General features: G+C 34.9%; 1 protein-coding gene across 1 annotated transcript in view; it reads right to left on the reverse strand.

The window, feature by feature from the left end:
- Nucleotides 1-539: 539 nt before the first annotated feature.
- Nucleotides 540-16,539, reverse strand: part of TEX15 (testis expressed 15, meiosis and synapsis associated) — a 50,621-nt gene continuing 34,621 nt past the window's right edge. The window contains 8 exon segments of the mRNA XM_067022531.1: nucleotides 540-557; nucleotides 2,872-3,484; nucleotides 3,487-3,824; nucleotides 3,826-3,907; nucleotides 3,975-4,154; nucleotides 6,234-6,244; nucleotides 6,464-6,522; nucleotides 8,376-15,748. Of these exon segments, the coding sequence (XP_066878632.1) occupies nucleotides 2,874-3,484; nucleotides 3,487-3,824; nucleotides 3,826-3,907; nucleotides 3,975-4,154; nucleotides 6,234-6,244; nucleotides 6,464-6,522; nucleotides 8,376-15,748 (8,654 nt within the window). The 3' untranslated portion in view covers nucleotides 540-557; nucleotides 2,872-2,873.

Here is a 16,539-nt window from a genome sequence, read left to right on the forward strand (position 1 = left end):
GAAAAAAATCCTACTTTAATCTAAGTCAAATGGCACAACATTACCATAAACAATGCATCAAAAAATATCAGCGACAAAAATCTTGTTTTGAAGATTTTACTACTATTGCTTACCCTTAATCATATTAAATGTTACATTTACTCTCCTTATTCCATTAGAATAATCCCAAAGAAAATCTTTATATAACTGTAATAGCTGTGACAGCAACACTTCAAAAAATAAATTTCACAATATTGTTAATGTTTCTGAAGACTAGGTAGGTACTGAAAAATAGCCTAGTACAGAGTCGCTAAAATAACTGCATGGAAATCATTTTGGTATTTTAGATGCCAGAAATTGATTTCCTATTGCATTATATGATACACTTTTGCATCTAAACAGTTTATTAAGGGCTATAAGGTTCATAATTTACCACATTTACATTTATTTTTAAATGTTAAAATAAAAAAATATGTAAGTAAAAAATACTTGGAAAAACTTGTTAAACCTCTTTTATTTTAGTAGACAAAAGAACTATCTTCAATGTCCTGGCTGAAAGGGTTCTTGATACCATGGAACTGGAAGAAAAAAAAAAGCACAAATATTTGAGATGAATTAATGAAGCAGACGGATGGTACGTAATAGGATAGTGGAAAGAACCCCGTTAAGTTAGAGCCAAAGAGATCAGAGTTCAAACTGCACACCTGCTCTTTACTAGCCATGGGATCCCAAGAAACTTAACAGTATTGCAGTATTTAAGGCTCTCCAAAGAGTAGTTTCCTCATCTGTAAAAGAGCAATAACATCCCTGCATCTCTCTCACGTATCTTGTGAGAATTAAATGGAATAAAAGATGTAATATGGCCCCCACACAGGGCTCTTTCAGCCCTTCCTTTAGTTCCATTATGTTGCTGAATACAAGTATCATGAGCACAATAGTAGAAAGTGGGTTATAGGGATTTTCACATCTTCAGAAGGATGTAGTTCGTTGTAATACAACCAAAGAAATAACAATTAAAATTTTTGAGAATCAAAGCTGGATCTGATTCCAGATAGCTTTCTTAGCATCACAAACAGCTTAATTATTAAGAACACAAGAAAGCTCAAACCATGAGACCTTTATGAAACAATTTCATTCAAGATTTCCTATTTCAAAAATTAAAATGTCTTTAATTTTTAGGTTTGCCATATCTACTATGCTTGGTGTGTTTATCATTACAGCAGCTACAGCAATATATTAATCAAAAAGGAAAAAGCAGTCATATAACCTGTCCCTGCTCTCTCTCCTCCTTTATAGTTTTTCTTTAGGCTATGATTTAGCTGAAAAATTTCCAGTCCCGTTTAAACTCATTTAATGGGGCAGGGAGGGAAGGAAAGGATACATAGATAATTACACCACCATAAAATACTCATATGTGAGAAATGCACATAAAAATACTGTGGAAGTAGAAGAGGCATTCTCACATGAGAGAACAGTAAGAAGTTCAATGTGGCTTGAATACAGAGGTGGAAGTGGTGGGAAATGCGGCTGTCTATGCAGGGCTGTCAAGGGCCCTGTGTTCCAAGCTAAAGTATTTGAATTTTATCCCATAGGTTATAGGGCACCAGTGGCAACTCCAATGTAGAGATGCTGCTGTCAAAAGGTTTCTTAATTAGAAATAGAACTATACTAACAGCCTGCTTCTTGTCCAATTTAGACTAAGGAATTAATTCAATTAATTTTTTCTACTATTAGTTTGTAAGATAACCCAGGACTGAGAAAGAACTTTTTTAAAAATACAATTCGACACATTTATTGAACTCTCTAAATATTTTAATGAATACAAAACCTTGTTGGTTTTAATAGGTTTTCTTCCTTCTTTTATATTGCAGTTAACACCAAGTTGAGGCAAAAAGCCAAATCAAAGCTTTAAAAATATTTTATGGCTGAATTTGCATGTGGTATTTTTCACCTTACATATCTACAGACACACACAACCTACAAAACTGATTTTCCTTGAGAAACAACTTTTCAATTTAAAGAAATTCCTTGCATTTCTCTGTTTAAGACATTAAGAGATGATTAACTTTATACACAGTACATTTTACCTCTGATGGTAGAATATTTGGGTGCTAATGTAGTTTTTGAAGAATTATTAATAATTGTTTTAAAATTTTGCTTTAACTATGGTAAATATACATGTCAATTTAATTAAAAATTATATTCTAATCATGATATTCTATAAACAGAATTGTGTTTCAGAGAAAAAATTTCAAGTCCCCGTGGCAAACTACCCAGTTGTTCTATTAACACTTTTCAATTAACTCCATTCACTTATGCCAAGATACTATATTAGAATACTGTTACTAGATACTACATTATCTGATTGAAGTTCCTTTTTCCACCTACTTACTGTGTTTTTTTCCTTCATTTATCAAAAAATGTATGTTCACAATAGGAAATCTAGAAAATAATGAACCCTCTCCACAAACTCCAAATTTTATCACTCACAGGGAGGCAAGTTAAAATGTTAGTGTACTTATTTCTGTATCTCTATGCATTTCTTTATTTACGTAAGTAAATTTATACAATGTAGTTTTAAAAATTGTCATTAAAAACTTGTATAAACCCTTCAATGGTTGCATCATATTTCAATAACCATAATTTACTTAATTATTATTCCTTGAAGTTGGGTTTTATTGAAAGACATATTTAGTGACATTACCAATTCTTTTTTTCTCTGTCTTTGACTAGTTTTCTACTGACAATGTAATTCAACTCTGATTTTAAACAATTCTACAAGTCTACACAGAAAAATGTTCCATCTATCACCACTTGTTGTAAATTCCACTTACATAAATGTACAAAGATAAAAGTGAAACCTCTATGAAGTACTAAACTTGTAAAACTCACCGTTAAGTCCAAGGAACTTCTGGAAGCACACCCAAATCAGGAGAGCAAGGGTATGCAGCGACCGGTTGATGGGAAACATACTGTGAAAAAACTGGCTGCTGAAAATTGTAAGCAGGCATTTGAGATTGAAAATGTCCACTCACTGGCACAAAGTCATTTGCCTGTCGTTCCTCAGCAAAGTAACCAAAATATTGAGAGTACAAAAGATTAGAATGTGTATTTTGAACAGTACTTGTAACCGCAGTCAACATCCCAAAAGGAGGTGGATGTACTTCATAGGATGTTATTCCCTGGTATGTCGGGGTAATGGAACTGCCATTGCTGCTGCTGTAACGATAAACACACCAAGCAGAGTAAGGATATGAAGTTCCAAATGACTGCTCAGAAGAATTATACACTGGGGTACATGCAGACTGTGGAATTTCATTCCAATATGTGGCAGCATTCTGAGTTAAAACTTTTGAATTCTATTGTTCAGAAAAAGAGTATTCTACTGTTTGATTCACATTAAGGGTCATGTTCTCAGATGCTTCCACAGGTGTAGTATTGGAATTCAATGTATCCTTCCTATATTTTTCTTTTGACTCAGTTTTTGCAGGTTGTGTTTTATTTGCAGAACAGAAATTTTGTTCTGGATACGTATGGGTTCTGGAGAACTGGTGCATGTAGAATTTTAAATGGATGAATTTAATATTTCATTATCTTGAGGTCCAAAGTCAGTGTCATTCATTTCTAAATTGGCATTGATGGTCCTCACAAAATAGAAAATAGGCTTTGAGAGCACTGATGCATTAGGCAGAAGAGAAGCATCAGTTTCTGGTTTTATGTCAGAGAGACAAGATTTCTCTGCAGGATCTGAGGAATTCTTAAGAAATTTCTGAGAAGCTATCTCTTGGTCTTCTGAAAATGTGCCATCTACACGTTTTTGGTCAAAAATTGCAAAGGAGAACAATCTTATCACTTTTTGTTTAAGCAACACTAAAATTTACATTTCTTTCCTTCATGTTATTTAAGCTTCCCTGTTGTCCACTGAAATCTTCTGAAGTAGCAGATATACTAGTTAAATACTATTATACTATATTATATTATACTATACTAAATACTAGCAGAAATACTAGTTAAATCTATTTTGCCCTCTAACTCTGACATACAAGTGTCTTTTAGGTTCTTTAAAGGTAAAAGTGAGCCAGGTAGTGATTGCTGAATTTCAACTTTTTTTGGAGAGACATGGTTTCTTTCCAGATTGTCAGATGAACTTGGTCCTATTTCATTTTGTATTGGCACTATACAAGAAACATATTTCTCCAGTTTTCTTCCCTTGGTTTGAATTTAAATACTTTTCTTGCTGAAGGAGATATATTCCACATTTCAAATATATTTCCAATACATCTGAAAATACCGAGTACTGCCAATATTGTAATAAATTATTTTATGCTTTGGACACTTCCTGATTTCAATTTTTTTGTAGTAGTTTCTAATTCACATACCTCCAACCTATTGACAATCTTCTTTACTTGCAAATGGCCATATATAACTGGTGAAACCGCTAGCTGTGACCCATACCCCCCAAAGACTTTCTTGTCACAAAGTACTGAGATATTTTGTCTGTTCAAGGTCGAGAACAGGAAAAGCAGACTTCCAAAATTTCTTGCCAAGTGAATATCCTTGGCATTCCTATCTAAATTTAGACAGTCTCAATCAGGGTGAAGGAAGCATTCATTATTGAAGGTCTAGAGCCAGACAGTTAATACAGGTCTCCAGGGCAATTATATTTTTTTGGTGTCTCATCAAATTCTTCGAATTACAAGTGGAAAAGAACATGTTGAAAGAAAAAAGTAACCATTCCTTCACAGTCCAGAGAAATTAACCTTTGGCCTGGAATTTGTATATCCCACTCATGAAACTAAAAGCCCCTATTTTACTTAATCCAGCCTCCTTAAAAGGCACTTGAATGACAACCTACGTCATCATCCAACCCAATATAATACTTTGACAGTTTCCAGAAAGGACAATTTTGACTTTATCACATTTCCAATGATGTTTCAGTGATATCTCAACCTTATAGATTGACAGCTGCCTGTACGAACTGTCTTTTTACCCACTCTCTTAGAGGATGTTCTTCCATGACCATGGCACCTTATATTAGAATTCATTTTCCAGCTAAGTGAGGCACAGTTTGATTCTTTGAGCAGCAAATACTACCTATACTTAACAAAACTGAGTTTTGTAAACTAAGTAAAACAAATAATCTTAGTTACAAAACTAATAAGATAATTACAGAACTGGTTTATGTTATGCCTCTGATAGCCTATTCATCCTTAGCCACTACACAATTATTTAAAGAGTCATCTGTGCCAGGAAAAAGATTCTAGAAATGTAGTAAATTAAAGATATTTAATTAATTAATTAATTAATTAATTTTTGGCTGTGTTGGGTCTTCATTGCTGCACACGGGCTTTCTCTAGTTGTGGTGAACGGGGGCTACTCTTCGTTGTGGTGTGCAGGCTTCTCACTGTGGTGGCTTCTCTTGTTGCAGAGCATGAGCTCTAGGCGCACGGGCTTTAGTAGTTGTGGCTCGCAGGCTCTAGAGAGCAGGCTCAGTAGTAGTGGCGCATGGTCTTAGTTGCTCTGTGGCATGTGGGATCTTCCCAGACCAGGACTGGAACCTGTGTCTCCTGCATTGGCAGGTGGATTCTTAACCACTGTGCCGCCACCAGGGAAGCCCTAAAGATTATATTTAGAGAAGCAAAACCAAATAAGACAGAAATGAGAATGCTTATCTTCTTTTAGTTCATATTATTCATTTTCCTTCATAGGATGGAAAAAAAGATGGTAAAAAATGAAGCTTGTTATAAATTGAAAATCTTACAGAGTTGAATGAAACAAGAGATGGTCAACAAGTCCAGTGGTGCCACTTCATGTCAAAATGAGAAAAACATAAATAATGTAGTGGGGTTTTGATAAAAATAACTAATTCAAAAAGAATTTAAAGAACTAGCCTTTATTCTGAAATCATGTTCCTTCTATACTGTGGTGTTAATACATCCTTTCATGAAACAGTAGTATACTTATAATATGTGAGTGTGTTTGACTAAGCTCCCACTTAGGAATATAACTTGTCAATTTTTATCTTGTTAGCCAGTCTTGAAATTTGACAGGTCTATAAAATCCACAAGTTTAAAAAAATCTAATCACTTGCCCCATTCTACGCCCTTTTTAGTAATAAGCCAGTCACTAAGCCCCATCAATTCATTAAATAATGTCTGTCAAATACGACTTTTACCTTCTTATTCTGTAAAGCGTCACTCTTTTCTAAGCCCTGGCTGACTTACTACTTTTAACTGTACTTAGAATCTCCTTACCCTTTAAATCACTGTGAAAACGCATTTCACAGGATATTACCTTTCAATCCTTACAGAATGAAATTCAAACTCCTTAGGCCTTACTTAAGACACTGCATAATCTGAACCTTCTTATCCCTCCTAGGCTAACTCTTCTTCCCTAAGTTACATGTATAACCCAACAGAGGTAATAAATAAAGGTTTCAATTTTGTTTCATTTTTCTTCAGACAGGGCTGATGGCAACTCCTACCTTGGATGCTTGAATGTTGCCTTTTCTCTGTTGATTTTTGTGACATCTTTCATGTTAACCTATGTTTAAAAAAAATAGAGAAAACCTACATTGTTGATGGTTTAAAGTACAATATTTATTATTTTAATTATGAGACATTTGCAATTGCTTGTTCTGTCATCATCTAAAATGCACTGTCTGAAACTATATTCATTAATGATCCTCTCCTTCAAAACTCAGTGACTCTGCTGGACTTCCCATATTTCATAAATGTTTGGAGAAACTTTTTTAAAAAGCAATCTGCAATATTCTTTTTACCCACATCTTATAACACGTCTATTTATGACTACTTCCTATTTTATGCCCTTTTTAACCAACCAGCCACTCAGTGCCACTCTTAAGTAACGTCTGTCAAGTATGGATTTTCCTTTCCTATTCTGTAAAACAGCACCTTTTTCTAAGACCCAGATGACTTACTACTTCTAACTATACTCAAAATCTCTACTCTTTAAAATCACTGAAAAAACACAGTTTACAGGACACTACCCTTCAGTACGTACAGAACAAAGTTCAAACTCTTCAGGCCTATATTTAGAACATTCTGTTATCTGAAACAATATGCTTCTCCATCTTTAACTTACTTCTGTCCACTAAGTTAAAATGTTTGTTCCAGACTTAATTTTAAACTCATTTCTCAAATAATGTCAATAAGCATTGTGTCTTTGGTCACATTATTTTCCATAGCTTGGATGCCCTCTTCATTTTTTTACCTTCATCTGATAATATTTTTTCCTTTAAGGCAAAGCTTTGATCTGTGTCCTTCTATGAAATCAATGAATAAAATCTCTATTTTTTTAAAATTTTGCTTTTCTTCTCTATACTTACAAGACCTTTTTAGTAACACCCTCATTTTACTCTTGATGTGGAGTACACAACTTGTGTTCTTGTGTTTTGGATGTATGTTTATAAACTGGTTGTTAATTAAGCATTTTCCCACAAACACAGTGCAATAAATGATTTGTTTTCTAGTCTCTAGAACTAGAGTTTAACTAATGAATACAATTAGAGTAAGCTGAGAAAGAATCCTACTTTTCATTTTGCATATAGGTCTCTCTTTCTTCACTTCTGAAATGAGAAATTCTCAAAAAATTTTGAGTAGTCTTTGAGGGTGCAGTAGGGGCAATTATTAATATGGGCTCTGGAGCTAGACTGTCTTGTTTTATATCTAGGCGCTTCCATTTACTAACTTTGTGACCTTGGGAAAGTTATTAAACCTTTTTATGTCTCAGTTTCTGTACTTTTAAATAAGATAATAACAGTGCCTACATCATAAGCGTTCTGTGAAGAATAGAAAGAGTTAATATTTGTACATTCATTAGAATGCTGCCAAGTATTTAATAAATGCTATATAAAATTTGTTAAATAAAATGTACTTATGCAGGACTAACTCCTTCATAATCGTCTATTTTAAAATATCTGTACTATTTCTCTGTTTGGATGATAATGGTCAAGAACACAGACTCCACTGTCAATTTTTAATATCCACAACCTTAAGTATAGCCTCATTATAGAAGCTACTCAATAAATACTTGGTCACTCTCTTAACTCACATTCATAATGTGGACTTTTCCTTAAGCCATTATTAAAATTCACACCCTTCCAAGAAGTGTTTTCTAAATAAAATAATTAATTTGTAAGTTTAAAAGTAGACATTTGCAAAGCTATCTCTCACATATACAAATCATTCATATCATTTTATAGATAATATGGATTGTTTAATCCAATAGTTCAGGTTAGTAAATTCATTTTGCAAGGCAGTATTTAAAGCATTCTCAGTTTTTACAATTCTGCAAATTACGTACTTGTTTGCTTAAAGAGTAGACTTGTTCTCAAAAAGAATACCTACATAGGTTTCGCTTAAAACATTTGTTACCTTTTGTTTTTTACAACTGGAAATGGTAGTATTTTCCTCTTGTTCCTGAGGGTCTTCACATTTGTCTACAGTGAAAGGTCGTTTTTTAGAGGAATTTGAAACGTTTTTCATTATGCACTCTGAAATTGAGGGCACCTTCACACAAGTACTGGACTTGTTGATATTATTCCTAGGTTTTACATGAATATTCATTTCTTCCTTTCTTTCCAGGTGCAAAGTCTTCTTTCTGTTATGTCTCATTTGGCACAGGATAAAGGAAATGGTTAATTTAGCATTTTTAGCAGATATTATCTTCATATGTTCAATAGTTTTCATGACTTTCATAATATGGGCCATTTTCCCTAAGTCCTTCCGAGGGGCAGCCATTACATTTTTGAGCAGGGTGGAAAACTGATTGTAGTTGTATTCTAACTCTGTCACAGTGCTTCCGTAATTTATGGATGCTATACATGGCACAAAGTCAATGTATGTGGAAACGGAATACTCAGACTTCTTTATAAGTTTTTTTATCTCTGAAAGTTCTTCAAGTTCTCTTGAGAGCAAATGAAGAGCATAGGAGCAATTAACAGCTTCATTATATTTGTAGATAATATCCAGATCTTTCTTAAGTTCAGAAATAGCAGTCTCTATCACTTTCCAAAGACAATCTGTTGAATTATCTTTAAGAAATGAGAAAGAAGTCATTTTTTCTTGGCACTGAACCAGTTCAGGAAGAAGTGACAAATCAAACCAAAGCATACCTCGAAACCTCTGTTTGTCTAGTTTCTTTGCCACTGAGTTTTTAAGAAAGTGAACTGTTTCTGAGAGCATAACGATTTCAATATAGGTTTCAATGGCCACAGGTTTTAAAATTACTGCCTCATGGTTGTGGTTTTTCACCATGTCCAAAACATTTTCTTGTGTGATAAAAATATTATCTATGTTATCTTCTTGCAGCATCTGAAAGTATTTTTTTAAAATTTCTAAATGATCGGTACATCTCAAAGTGAGTTCCCGTAGTTTTTTAAAGTCTGCAAATTCAGCTTGATCCAATATTTCACTAATACAACAGATATCTGGATGTGAAAGCAAAGTACTGTTAAACCTAGAGTTTTCTATGCTAATTGTTGCTTTGTTTACTGGAGCATTTGACTTTCTGGAAGCAATCATAGTATTCTCAAGCCCAGTACTGGAAATGCGTTCACTGCTTAAATCTTTAGACAACGTATCACATATCTTCTGCAACTTAGAAAAAGCATGTTGATTCACTTTGAGTAGTATTTCTTTACTGTTCTTTCCTGAGTATTTTTTGCAGAAAGACTCTCTCTTTTCTTTCCAAACGAGACTTTTTGCAGCATCAAAAAAGATATGTTCCAGACCATAAAGAGATATTTTAATACTTACTGCCTCATTGCTCTTGATAAAATTAACTTTTGAGGAGATGATTTCTATAATAATCCATAGATGGTCTTGTTTTCCTGGACAGGAATCATTTTGGGGAGAGTCCCCATACATACTGATCAGATTTAATGTACTTTTTCTCAAGGATTCTAGGTCTCCTAAACTATCTCCAAAGTTAACTCCACAGGTAAATGGAACAGAAAGAGTAAAGTCAAAGCAATCAGAACAATGTTTCATTATTGCCTCACACTCATTAATCTGTCGTTTGTATTTTAAGAACATGTAGTATGAACTGTTTTCCCTTTTGGTTTCTTCAAACACTGCAACCAACTGATCACGATAGTTTTGCAACTCACAGAATGCATGATACTTTAACCTGCCTTGAAAAGCAGGATAGAAATTGGATTGTTGTTGAAACCCACGTGGTCTACCAAGCAGCTCACTGTACAATGTCTCATCATACCAAAGCAAGCTTCGGAATGTTGGCTCACCTCCTAAGATCCTTGTTTTGTTTTCAATGAACTGAATAGTTTCCATCATCATTTGGAGTTCTACCAAGGAGTCAAGAGCACACGGTTTTAATTTGTGTCTGCAGTTATTCCACAGGTTTTGTTCTACCAACAGGTCTCTTGAAATCAAGATTTGTTTAAATGAACATTCTTGTTTTCTTTCAAAAGCTTCAACAAATAAAGGGAGAATATTTTGACAAACTTTAGTTTCTTCCTGTAGAATCTGCAAAGATGATGCTTCATCTGCCCTCTTCAAAATTTGAGCTATCTTAGCTATAGGAGGCAAATTATGAGTTGAACAATGTTCTTCTTTTAATTCATTCATGTATGATGTAGGCATCTTCAGAGGAGGAGAGACATTGGAGGTTTCAGAGTGGGCATGTAGAAGAGGCATATGATTCATTCCTGTAATGCCTGGTTTGGAATTACAGGCTCCTCCTGAGTGCACTGTGGAGTCAGACCGAGAGTCATGACTAACTTTTCCCTCCTCTTTCTCTCTTTTGTTAAGCTTATTAGAAGCAATGTTACTCAAAGAGACTGCCTCAGTAGCATCTTTAATGCTTAAATGGGAATCAATCAAGTTGTTTTTAACTGTTTTCTCACTTAAGCAGGTGGATTCTTCTAATGTCTTATTCTTTTGATTTTTGTACTCAGTCTTAACACTTGATCCTTCAGCCATGTTTTTGTGAAATGAATCTTCTGCTTTCTCTGCTTGTTTATCTTTCCACATTTTTCTGTCCTGAATGTCTTTCTTTGCAATACATTTTGGGGAAGAAGAACCCTTTCTGTTATCTTTTAAGAGCAGAAAACTATCATTGGAAAATATTTTCTTCATCATATTGTCCTTATTTTCTTCAGTTACTGATGTGATATCCAACTCAGAATTCTCAATAACATTTGTTCCATTCCCATCTATGTGGAAGCAATTACTTGAAGAGCAATGTTCTGTCTTTAGCAGCTCCTTTCCAGCACATCCTTGGTGACAGTGTGGTACAATGGTAGACACTGCTGAAGAATCTACAGCAAAAATGCTCTGTTTATTCAGGTAAGATCGTGAAGATTCTCCCTCACTGTCTGTCACTGGAGTGGTTGGTAACAATTGAGGAATACTGTTACACTTTTTGCTTTTTATCAGACTTAGATTTAATGGGTCCATAAGGAAGTTTCCTGTAATAATGCCTGGTTTGGAGCTCTCATTAGGAGCTGTCCATTTTTCTATAGGAAAATTTACTTCCAGGTTTCTTGTATAACCAGATAAAATAAGGTTATTTGGTTTGTCGATATCAGTGTTTAAAACATGCGTCACACTTGATTCTAAGACTGAAATAACTATATCAGTTTTCACCTTTGTGTGGGCTATACAAGCTGCATCATAATTTTTGTCCACACTAAAATTTACGTTGCTTTCTTTTATGCAAGTTAAAGATACTGAATTCCTTTTACTTATTACTTCATTAGCTTCAGAATTGTTTTCTTTTGTTGTACCCTTAATATTACCATGTGCTGAATGGTTCTTAAGCTTTTCATATTTACTAACGTTAGATAAAAACTCTGCGTCGATTTGATTTTCTTTTTCAGTTAGTTTCTCATCTGGGCAGTCTGGGGAAGAGAGACACCCAGTTTTTCTAGAAAAGGGCTGAAGTTCTGATGATCTGGGATTTCTCAAACTGCTAGTGCCGTAAGCTGATGGACCTGTACTTTGGGACGTGGAGCAGAGAGCTAACTGTGATTCCGGATACTCTCGATCACAATACCCTCTCACGCGAATAGTGGTGGGACTTCTGGAGACACCGGACACATTCTTCTTAGAAAGGCACTTTGTGACTCTCTCTCCACTTGTTTTATAAGAGTTGTGCTTTGATACATGAGTTAATGATTTATCAACTTCAAATCCCAAAGCCCTTTTCTCTCCAGGTTTGTCGTATTTTCTTTTTGACAAAAATTGCTTAGTGGAATAATATCTTCTTTCAGACACAGAACTATAACCTTGAAGGTCACAACTTTCCCAGAAATTATTGCATATTACTGCATATGCTTTTGGTAAAGGGCCCCTTCTTTTTTCTCCCACTTTAGCTATAAGCTGCAAAGACGTGTGAGCTCTTCTATGAGCTTTTTTTAAGTGAAAAACAGCTCTGTCAAGTTTTCTGGAAAGACATCTGCTTTTGCATAAAGATGCTTCGCTAGTTAGAATATCCGGGACACTCCTAATGTGTTTTTCTGACCGTGAAAAGGTTTCAGTTCGTCCTTGGGATAAGGAAGAAAAACGTTCCGTTGAGTCCTGACTGGTTAGCCTCCTCCTCTTCCCACAAATTTCGTGATGTCTTAAATCTTTACGTGGTATATTCTGGTCCCTAAAAGGTGTATGTGGCTTTTTTTTGCTCATTCTTGATTCTGTGTCCTTTTTACTTCTAGTATCATTACTATCGGTTTTTGACTTTGTGAAGGAATGCCTGTTTTCGTTATTTACTGTTGTGACATTAGAAGGTTCGGTAAGCAAAGGTCCCTTGTTTTGCTTTTCAGACACATGATTCACGTGCGTATTATGACTCAAGTCAAAAGAAAGTGAGGTTTCAGATTTACTCACTAGTCCTGATTCTTGCCTTACATTACCAAATGCACCTTCAGATGGATGATGTGAATGTTCACCAGAACACTGGGAATGAACTGCAAATTGTGGAACTTCCTCCTCCTCCTCCTTTATTTCGGATTTTATGGCTTCAGTTCTATATTTGCAGAAATTATCTTTCAATGCAAGGGATTCAACAGGAGGACTGAATCCTTGCATAAATACATTAGTAATCCTAACTTCTAGATCAGGAAGTAAAATTGGGTTGAAGAGCTCTGCTTTGTTTTTTGCTGCAGAAAAATAAAAACTACTTTTCTCAGAGCAGTGCTGATCGCTATTCTCCCTCCTTGTGGTGCTTTTCAAAACTTCTGTCTCACCATTAGTGCTTCCTAACAGACCTTCCCAATCGATGCGAGACTTCAGAGCCTCGTATGAGGCCCCGAAGTCTTCATAGAGTACATTTCCATGGCTATGAGCGTCCTGCTGAAATAGAAAAGTATTGTCACTCCGTTCTGATCCTACTTCAATCTCATTATCCAATTTGACGCTTTGAAGAACTGAGTTGTCACTGACTGACTGATGAAATGAGCTGTGTAACTGATTTTTATCCATATCTGTTTCACAATCAGAAACCCTATATTTTACTAACAAACCAAAATCTGGCCTCTCAGAAGAACAAGTTTCTTTTAACTGGTATCTTCGGTGATCTTCGAGATTTGTGCCTAACGCAGGCACTGGAGCATCAGCTATCTGAACTGCAGCATGTGAGGCTATATGACCTGAAGAACCTGCAATTTTGGGAAATGTTGTGAAAACCAAATGCTCTACAGTCCTTCCAGTATTTTGAATATCTTTTTCTTTTATGGCAGTTACAGTATCTTCATTTTCTAATAATGGAGATTTTGTGGACACATAATTTTTTCCCCAAGTCAAATTACATGTAGTAGAAAATTCTTCAGAACTCGGAATTTCTATGCTATCGTAATCTTTATTCTCCCTCCTTTCATCTACAGTGGTAAGATTTTTGTTTGCATGAAAACTCTGCTTCTCATCTCCATGTATATTCCCTATGTTGTTTTCTGTAGACAAAGCAATGTCTTCCACTTCAGCCTCATTCTGGTTTTCTTTACCATTATCTCTCTGTTCTCTGCAATCAATATTCAGGTGCACATCACTGTTCAACTGTGAATTACAGAATTGAGTGTGATCTTGACCTTTATTGTTAACTTGAGAATTTTCTTTGCAGTCTCTTTCACTGTTCTCTAAGGACACTGGATCATTTCCATTTCTTTTAACACATATATGTTCTCTAGCTATGCTGCAATTTGCATTATGAGCTGTTTTAATGTCATGAGATGAAGTAACAGCTGGCAGTTGTTTGGCCTGGGAAATGTCTTTTGCTTCCTGGGAAACATCAGTCATAACGCTAACACAGTTTTGATCTGGTTTTTCCAATTTCAGTTCCATTTGTTTTTGAGAAATGGTAAAACTTGTATGAATGTTATCTTTGTACTCTAAAGAGTGCTGAGGATGCTTTTGTGGAAGGTTCTCCAGTCTTGGAGTAAGATGATTTTGTATTGCCAATTCTAGATGATCTAGCTCATACTTCTCCTCTGTGGTATATGAGAAAGATTTTGGCTTTTCTAACCCTTGAGTAATTAATATTTGATCACAATTTTCCACCAAATAATCAAGATTCTCATTCTCTTTGTCATCTTGATGCAAAGAAATGTAACTATCTACTGGACTGATTTTTGTTTTATTAGTAAAAGAATTATCACTTTCTTTCCATAAATTTTGCTTTTCTTCATGTTTGGAATTGTCTTCTGGCCCAGTGAAGTTTCTCATCTTTCCAAAATCTTGAATGTACTCATGTACGCTTTCTTTGCTCTGGAGTGGAAAAAGTGTAGGCATTTGGTGACCAGTCTGATGTACAGTTTTAAAATTAGAAGACTGTGATTCTGGAGAGATGTGACTATTATACCCTTTTGTACAAGTATTCACCGATTTGTAAGAGTCATGTGGCTCACTATTTTGTTCAATTAAAAGTGGAATGTTGCTTCTCTGCTGGGATCTCTGAGCTTTTTCTCCACTGTGTTTTTGCGTTTCAACTTCTGAGACTACATTTGACACACACAGTGGGAAGGAAAAATTATCCTGGCTCTTACACTGTTCTGCCATGGTAATTTTATTGGGAGCTGTACAATCATAGGTCTTAGAGCCCATGTTGTGAGCCTGGGTTTGTGAATCATTCAAAGAAATTTTGAAGCAGGGGGCATCCAAATAATTAGTAAGAACAGTCTGATCACCAGGCATGACTTCAGATGACGAGGCAGGATTAGTTGGCATAGATGATAGGTTTATTTCTGAATTAGCAAAATCTAAATTCTTCTCAAATGGCAAAGTCTCATTTAAATCTGTAATAGTGTTATGTTTTCCCATGCTTTCTTCTCTCTTCATCAGTCTTGGGTCTTTGATGAGTTTTGAAGTAATAACTGTGCTTGAGCCAATATTGTTATGAAGGGGAAAAGCAGCAGCAAAACCACTTAAAACATCTTTAAGACGTGTCAAATTTAAGAGGTCACCATTATTAACACTTTCCCTGGTATCACTGGGAATAAATGAAAGACCTGAATCATATGCATGTACTTGAGAAGTGTCTCTACATTCTGCTGAACTGTGCTCCATCTGTCCACTGTATGCTTCAAGTACAGAAATGTTTTCGTTTTGCACATTTCCATTGGAGTTAGAAATATTTGAGTTGTAAGGATTTATCTCTGAATTTAGTGCACTGCATGAACAGTTTTCCTGAACAAATGGATCTACAGGTTTCCTGAAATGCTCAAAGATGACAGTAGCATCTTTTCCTTTTCCAATTCTTTTGGCCACTGTACAGTTATTCAGAGACCATGTTCTTTCTGTGGAAATAATAAGAAAATAAGGAAAAACAGGAACAAAAAGTGTTTCTTCAGGCAACTCTATTAATGCTAGGAAACTATGTCATGAGCGGTTTTAACTGAAAGTCCATCAAATAACCTAATGATGATTAAAGTATGTTTTCAGCAGAAAAAGCAAGAAGAGGATGAGTAACTCACCAATAAAGTATAAATGACATAGCATGAAATTCTGCCCTATAGACCCATTATAAGTATTTGCCAAAAAAAATTTGAATTTTGACAAATACTAAGAAATAGAAAAATTTAAATAGGAATAAAACCATGTTGCTCACAGACTAGGTATTTCTTATATTAATTTCCTATATGCAGATATTTAATAATAGAATCTATATATTATTAGGTAAAATTGTCTCCCTCTACCTACTGTTACCTTGCTTCTTTCTCCTCTACCACAGGAGAAAAAAAATGGAAAGGAAATTTCCACAGGTGGTGGGAAAGATCAAAAAGGCTGCACAAAATCCTTCCCAGGAGCCAAAGCAAACCACTACCCCTGCTCCATTATGAAATAAATATTCTGGCAAATAATAAATATAAATAAAAACCTGGAAAACAGAAGCAAATTTTCTTTTTATAACTTATAGAGATTTATTCCTAAAATTTCATAAAATAACAAAGGAACTTATAAAAAGCACATATTTAGCAAGTAAAATGTTCACAAAGCATTCACAGCTAAGTAATACCATGAAAATACCATTGTTAAAACAGATTATTAATGAGAAGTTGCTCATGAACAATATATGAAGTTATAATCA

The sequence above is a fragment of the Kogia breviceps genome, chromosome 20, assembly GCF_026419965.1.
Source record: "Kogia breviceps isolate mKogBre1 chromosome 20, mKogBre1 haplotype 1, whole genome shotgun sequence".
NCBI lineage: Eukaryota > Metazoa > Chordata > Mammalia > Artiodactyla > Physeteridae > Kogia > Kogia breviceps.